This window comes from Coloeus monedula, assembly GCF_965178545.1.
Source record: "Coloeus monedula genome assembly, chromosome: 3".
Classification (NCBI taxonomy): domain Eukaryota; kingdom Metazoa; phylum Chordata; class Aves; order Passeriformes; family Corvidae; genus Coloeus; species Coloeus monedula.
In genome coordinates, this window is record NC_138783.1 from 51699769 (window position 1) to 51707710 (window position 7942).

Genomic DNA, 7942 nt, shown 5'->3' on the forward strand with positions numbered 1-7942 from the left:
ACAAGAGAAATTCCGAAATTTCCCATGCTGTCTCTTCTGGGGCATCACAATTCTGGTATCTAACTTAAATCTCATGCTGAGGTTTTGGCTGCTGCAGTTCTTGCTCCTTTGTCTTCACTACGGACGTTCGGAAGGCTCTTGTGCCACACACGCTACGTTCCTGTTTGTTCGTGCTCGGACAGCCATGACCCTGGTGAATCAGGCTCAGGCTGAGGTTCACTGTAACCTCCTGATTCTTCTTCACACAGCTGCTACCTACCTGGCTGTTCCCCATCCCGCATTTCTGCATCCACTGGCTCTGACCTTGCACTTGTACTTCAGTAGCATCCTGATTTTCCAAAACATTTTTCCAGTTTGCCAAGATAGTTTTTGAAATCTAATCTCGTTCCCCAGCATAGCCACAGCCTTCCCACAAACGGAGCACGCGTGCTGCTTGTATCACTGTCCACATCACTGGTGTCAAGCTTTGATGGTTTGACTGAATGAACCGCTGTGTTTCCTGTGTTGGCAGCTGAGAACAGTTAAGCCATGTAACAGCACAGCCAGGTTGGCACCTAGCTATCCCTTGGCTTGGACTTATCACGGGAGACAAACCCCCTTAAACGAACTAAAACCTCCTTTTTCTCGCTCGCCCTTTTTTAAGGAGAGACGTCCGAGCTCAGCTGTTCCCACAAAGCCGCTGCCGTCGCTTGCACATCCCCTCCTTGCGCTGGGCGCGTTGGGAGCGCAGCCGGTGCGCGGCCACAGCGGCTCCGGGCCGGGCGGCCCTGGCAGCCTGCGCTCCGCGGGCGCTGCGCGGGGCGGGCCGCGGCCGGGCCCCGCCGGGGTCACCATGGCGACCCGCGGCTGGCGGGGCCGGCGGGGCGGGCACCGGGGGTTGAGCCGCCGGGCTGCCAACCGGCCGAGGCCAACAGCCACCGCCTCCAGCGGCCGCGCCTACAGAGGGGCGGCGGGCGGCCTGGGCGGCGCCGGGCGGTGCAGGGCGGCCGAATCCGTCCGTGGTCCGGTGGCGAGCGGAGCCGGGCAGCGCGGTGGGCGACCCGTCATCCCGCGGGGCGGGCGGGAGGAAGGGGTTGCCTTGGTCGTTCAGAGGATTTTTTTATTACTGTTATTATTTTTCCCCCCACGACTTCATTTTATTTCTGTGGATTTTTTCTCTCCTCCGAAAGGTACCGACGTCGGGGCGATGCGTCGCACCGGAGAGAAGAGCCGTGCGGGACGGCGGGAGTCCTGCCCCGCTGCCCTCCGCAGCAGCGGCGGCCGGGCCGTGCTGGGGGTGCTGACGGAGAACGGGCAGCAGCAGCGGCCCGGCGGCCAGGTGAGCCCCGCTGCCGGCGGCACAGCCGCCACCCTGCCCGCAGAGCCCAGGCTCAGCTCCCCGGCCCGGCCGTGGGCTGGCAGCCGCCGGCATGAGCGGTGCACGCACCTGCTCTCGAGGCTGCCGGCAAAGGCCTGGGTGGCGGGGTGAGGTCACTCGGGCTCCAGTTCCTAAGCGTGAGTTTCCCGAGAAACCCTGCTAGTAACCGCTCAGTCCTAACCTGCAGGTGCTTCCCCGTGGAAGTACTCTGTGTAAATAATTTATCCTGGAAGGGACACCCGAGCGCTTAACTCCCTACAATGTAGGGGGTGGTTTAAGGAAGGGCTGTTCACTGACCCAGAGCTCTCATTGCTGTGTGGCTAGCCGTGCTCAGTTCAGGGTGCCAGAGCCTTCAAGAAGCTCAAGTTAATGACATGTCACTTTTCTGCCTTTCTGTCCTTTGGGCCCTCCTGGAGTCTGCTGGTGGAGCAGGGATAATGTTATTTTGCTGACCTAAAATGCCAGCTGGTATGTGTACACAAACTCTTCTTGGTTTTGGTTGTGTAAAGCCTCTAACTCAGCTTATAGCTTACTGAGAGTAGATGGTGTGAAGGATTGTAGCCCGGTCACACGCAGTGCTAGGGGTTGTGATGCTTAAGCTCAAAAATACAAACTTTAGTTTTTGACTCTGCTTGAAGTTCCTTCTTGCTGGTGAAGTCCTTCATAAGTCTGTGGCAGTGCTTGAGCACTTTTGTTAACTTCCTACACTTGAAACTGCTCCTTTCCAGAACTGAATGTGGAGCAGACTGCACTCCCCAGCCTCATTAGAACTGAGCAGCGCCCCCGTTCTCCTTGCTGTGAGGCTCTGAATATGATGCTGCTCCCCTGGTTCCTGACTTTTACTACACCTCATTCTTTCTGTGAGGAGTCTGTCACAGCAAGACAGCAACAAGTGGTACTTCAGAGGCACCAAATGTAGTTGATGGCTTTTCCCATGAACTTCTGTTATTGGTGTCTGTTACGCAAGGAAATTGATTTTCTATTTGAAAACAAGTGATACTTTCTGTTTTCCTCCTGAGTTGCCCTCCCACAGTGTTACTGTGTGCTCTGCTTCAGGGTACTGCTGTTATCAAGAGCTTCTCTGGCTTTGAAAACACCATCCCTTCATCTAGAAAAGATGAAGTGCCCAACTGCATGGTCAGTGCTGCATCAAACCAAGGCTTTGCTATCTACATAGATGACCCAGAAGATAAAGAAAACTATAGCTGCCAAGTGTCTGAAGAGCTGGAATTAAGCCACTGTGAACTGGATACTAGTGCAATGACATCCAGTATTCACCTACTGCTGGATCTGAGTTCAGGTAACTCCTGTTACTACTCAGATGGTATCCGTAGCACAACTGCACGTAAGGTGGTTATGAATTGTGAATTGTAAGCCAGTGAGTAGCTTATATTACAAAAAATAACACTACAAGCTAACTTGGATTGTGTCTACATGAGGGGCAACAATTCTGAGCTAAAAATAGCAAGAGAAAGTCAAGAGATTAATTATACAAATGTCTCACTGCTTCCTATTACCTGTTAGGCTCTCCTATGGTAGTGGACACATCCTTCCAATCCCAGCCTGAGGATCACATGGAAGATGTTGTAACTCTGGCTGTGGGAGAGTATGCAGAAGACATTCATCAGTACCTCCGAGAGGCTGAAGTAAGTTGCTATAGGTATCTGTAGTGGGCTGCAGTGTTGCAGAGATCCAAGGCTGCCACTGAACTACAAAGGAGAGAAAGCAAATAGTAAAAGTCATCTCTTAAGGCAGCATATAGTCAGCGATAAGTTCTTTCAGGATGACTGCATCCCTGATATTTCCTATGATGGGAGCATCTCTTGACTATTTGGTATGAAGAGTTCTTGCAGATGGGAGTAGAATGCTGAAAAAATGCTAAAGCAGTTTGATGTGCTCTCACTAATAGCTCTCTGGATATAGTAGTAGTGTTTCCTACCTTCTTGTGTCAGAGCAGTGAAGTGAGGTCTCCTGATAGGAAGAAGGGGGAAAATCTGATTTGTTCATTTTCAGGTCCTTCTGAATGGCTCAGTTGTTTGATGGCAAAGGCTGTCCATAGTCCAGGAGGTGTTTTACTATTTCCTGCTAACACTGTAGCTTCAGTCTGTCTTTTCAATGTAGAAATACTATTTTCTAGAGATGCCACTAGCTGGGAATAACTACTACTAGCACAAGAATTGTATTTAGTACTTATTAACAGTGGGACAACCCCTGCTCCTTTTAGTGTAAGTATAAAGAATGTTCATCAGCTCAGCTATCCATGGTTCTCTTCAGGGTGATCATCCTGATTCTTCAACTCTTTCCAAACAGGTAAGATTTAGGCCCAAGCCCTACTACATGAAGAAGCAGCCAGATATCACAACAGGAATGCGTGCCATCCTGGTAGACTGGCTGGTGGAAGTAGGGGAAGAGTATAAACTTCGGACAGAGACTTTGTACTTGGCAGTGAACTTCCTGGACCGGTTTCTTTCCTGTATGTCTGTCCTCAGAGGGAAGCTGCAGCTTGTAGGAACAGCGGCAATTCTTCTGGCTGCGTAAGTGTTTCATCTTCTGAAATCTTGGTGATCTGAAACTTCTTTTTGGGCTCAGTCTTGTAGTGTAATTTTGAGGAAGGAAGGTTGCAGTAGTAGGTAGCTCTTCATGATGTCTCAAGATGAGCAACTTGGCCTGCTTTGGTACTATTAAAATTAAACACTTAATGTTGAATGTTAAGAACTGTAGTGGAGAAAGCTTGTAACCATAAAACAGGAGCAGAAACAGTACTGTGTTGTTAAACTGCTAGCCTGTAAGGCTGTCATAGACTGACTTGCAATCTACAGTTAGCCTTTAACTGCTCTAAGTCGACAGGATAAGCAAAATAGCTTAGGAGTGCATGGGTGTTTGTCTGGAGTGAGTTGTGTTACTGAGACTTTCCCACTGAATGCTTGCTGTTACTCAGGAGCTAACAATGGGAGTGTATGTCTATCGAGACTGATGACTTGGAGTTCTTCTAAGCACGTTTGCCCAAATTTGAAACGAAATTGTTAGCTAGCCTGGAGGAACAAGTAAAGTTAGAGCTTTACACAAGTTTTAGTAATGTCATATGCTCATCCTGATGTGGGTCCAGCACAAAGCTTTCTTTTACTGTAACTTCAAAGCCGACAAATGTGGCTTCTATATCCCTTTTTCAGGAAGTATGAAGAGATCTACCCACCAGATGTGGATGAATTTGTCTATATAACAGATGATACCTACACAAAGAAGCAGCTGCTAAGAATGGAACACTTGCTTCTCAAAGTGCTGGGTTTCGACCTAACAGCCCCGACCATCAACCAGTTCCTCCTTCAGTATATTCAGAGGCGTAAAATCTGTATGAGGACAGAGAACTTTGCAAGGGTATGGGCTATCTGCCTTCTGGGACTGAGAGGGAAGAAGGGATCCTTGAAGGAGGACTACATGCATTTTATGAAGCTGTCTCTGCAGCAGGCCTAAAACTGGTGGCTTGTGTGCTGAGACTTCTGGATAAATGCCTTATGGAAATCCTAGGTTTGGTCTACCTTGTCTGGTCAGGGGTAATTCACTGAATAGGCAATTAAGTGGTAGAAATCTGGTGGCTGGTGGTTTTTTCAACAATGTCTGTGTAGCAAGTCTGTCCTGGATTTGGTGCTACTGCATATTGCTCCACAGTGACACAGAATATACCTGCATAGCTGCATAGGAGTTGCCTGATGTAGGGAACCGTGCTTAGAAACAGCAAACTTACAGTAAAACATCTGACCACCTGATTCTTTGCAAAGGGTATAGGATAGTACTATGACTCTACTCCAACAGACCCCAAACTGTGCTTCTTAGAGCTGTCCATTTATCCCTGACCTCCAAGTGGCGTCCACCAATGTAAACAAGAGCCTTAGAGGATGGGAAGAGTGTGTCTGTTATTTTTATGAAACTTGAATAAGTCTCTATCTGTAAAATCGTGACAGAACTGGTGGTGGGACCAGACCTTCAGATTACAGTGTAGATTGTTTAAACTTTGGTAAAATACGGTCTTTCTGTCCCCCGGAAACATGATAAAGGATCTTCTGTAAGGTAAACAGGACTAGAATGCTAGTTCTCCTCACTAGATACATAATTTGTGCTTTTTTTGTGCATGATACTGAGACCACTGCCAAACTTTAATACTAGCTGTATTGGACTGATTGTACCAGCTAGGTTCATTCTTTTTCAAAAACTTGGGTTTTCTTGTTCAGTATCTTGCAGAGCTGAGTCTCCTTCAAGCTGATCCTCTTCTGAAGTACCTTCCTTCACAAATTGCTGCAGCAGCCTACTGTTTAGCAAACTATACGGTGAACAGATCATTCTGGGTAAGAACAACTGTGTTAACAAATAGCTTAAGCATTTTATTATTAGAACTGAGCTGAGAAGGAGGAGTAGCTACAAAGTATGTTGTTTTAAAGGCTGAAATCCTAGGATGAGTAGCTGTTCTTGAGTTAATAAGATGACCTGATAAATGAATGTTCAGTAAACTTGAAATATCATGCCTCTTCTCTGAAACAGGAGGGATTTTACTGTCTTGCTCACTTACATCAAGGCTGTGCCAAAGGCCTCACAAATCTCCAAAACTATACCCCCAGGTATACAATTCAGGTCTTTCTGGGAGAAGGGGAGGACTGAATGTGTCTTAGTTGAGTGGTTACACTAACTGGCTGCTTTACCACAAGCCTTGGTAGACCTTCCAGCTTGTGTGTTGGAGGAACAGCTTTAGTACAGAGTAAGATCCAGAAGACATGCCATGTGCTTAGAGCAGAAGGAGCTTGTCATACCTCATGGCACCAAGGAAGACCTAGGATGAAACTGATGGCACAATACAATTGAATCTTTTTCATGCTTAAAGAACATAGAGTGAGCCCTGTAGTGAAAAGTGTTTCTGCTTCCATAGGAAACCCATCTTCTAGATGATGCTGACTACAATAGAGTAACACTGTTTTTTTCTCATCTCACCAGCCAGAAACACTTGCTGCATTTACTGGATATTCATTAAATGATATAGTGCCTTGCCTGACTGACCTGCACAAAGCATGCCTTGATGCTCCCCATTGCCAGCTGCAAGCTATTAAGCAGAAGTATAAGCACCCAAAGTAAGTAATCAGTATGCCAGTGCTCTGTAACTTGGATGGCTGGAAACACAGGGTGACTCTGGTTTTCCATCTTGGGCTGTGGCCGCTGCAGCTGTCTCATAGTTGCCAGCTTCTAGTTCTGAAACAGAATCCTCCATCAGCCTCTTGAGGGGAAAACTTTTCTGACCAGAAAAGTGATTGATGCATAAGTATGCAGATGCATTGGATAACAACTTTGTTTGCAATGTTGCAGGATGATGCTTCTCTTCTCCAATGTATTGCACAATCAGTTGATAGCTTAGCTGACAAATCTGAAGCTAATATCTGTAGTCACTGCATTTCTATTCCAGGTACCTGCAGGTGTCTCTTCTGGAGCTCCCAGCAGTTCTTCCTCTACACTAGAGACCCTGGATCCTGGACTTGAAGATTACTTTGTCCCAATTAACAAAGCTGGTCTAACATTTCATAGAGCACTGCAGGTCATGTGTCTGTAACTATAGTGATCAGAATGGTTTTTAAGAGAATATTTTTTAATGAGATGCCTTTTTAAAGATAGATATTAGACTATAGCTCTTAACTGACAGCACTTTTAATAAATGTCTTATTACACTCTGCTTCTGTGAATCTTCTGACTCCAATTAATACCTGCAGTAACAGTGAGTGGAATAAATTTTCGAGTGGTTTTTTATTTGTTTGTTTTGTTTGGTGGGATTTGTTTTGTTTTTTACTAAATTGCTGTAAGCACTTACAAGCTGGCTGGAGTGGATAAAGCAGATCTTGAACCACCACAAACTGACATCCCCATAGGCACAGGTGATTTGCTGTAGTCCTATTTGTTCTTTATTCAGTGAGACAAGATCATGTGGGCATGAACAGAAGCTATTTTCTGCTACTTGTTTACCGTATCAGACCAAGAACATCTACATGCAATTGGTCTATGAACTCTGAACATGTTTGTAGAAGATCATCAACACTGAGGTGTAAGACTTCCCTTTATGGAGACAAAATAGGGGATTGCTCTGCAGGGAGTTGGAGGAAGGGGAAATTGTGGCTGGCAGAGCTTTAGGAGCATTTCATACACTGGTAAACAGACTGCAGTAGAGAACAATGCTAAAAGCTATGAGGTACTGGAACAGCAGAGTTGTTCGAGATGGCTCCTGAGTCATGCTTGTGGTGTGGAGTGGTGTTATAACAAAGCTGTCTGAGATGAGCTCTCATGTCACTAGAGCACTGGTGAGCATATGTGAAGGGACGGTCAGAACTATCAGCTGTCTTAGCCTGAGCTGCTACATGGTCTTGTGTCCCACTGTCAGTTATTTGTTAGGTAGTGCTTTGAAAAAAAACCCCGAATGTCCAAATAGGACACTACCTTGTGTACTCTCAAACACAAACCCCGTCCAAAGTAGTTTAAAAATCAGTTGGTCGTATTGGTTAACATGTAGAGGAGTACAATGCACTCATCTAAATGGGAAGGTACGTCTGAGGTGTGCTC

At 46.6% G+C, this 7942-nt stretch overlaps 1 protein-coding gene across 1 annotated transcript; it reads left to right on the top strand.

Moving 5' to 3' along the window:
- Window positions 1-1186: 1186 nt before the first annotated feature.
- Window positions 1187-6852, top strand: CCNA1 (cyclin A1; the record flags this gene model as incomplete). The annotated part of the gene is made up of 8 exons (XM_082279167.1): window positions 1187-1318; window positions 2414-2657; window positions 2882-3003; window positions 3668-3891; window positions 4528-4732; window positions 5584-5697; window positions 6338-6471; window positions 6801-6852. The coding sequence occupies 8 exons, from the start codon at window positions 1187-1189 to the stop codon at window positions 6850-6852; spliced, it is 1227 nt and encodes a 408-aa protein (XP_082135293.1).
- Window positions 6853-7942: the final 1090 nt, after the last annotated feature.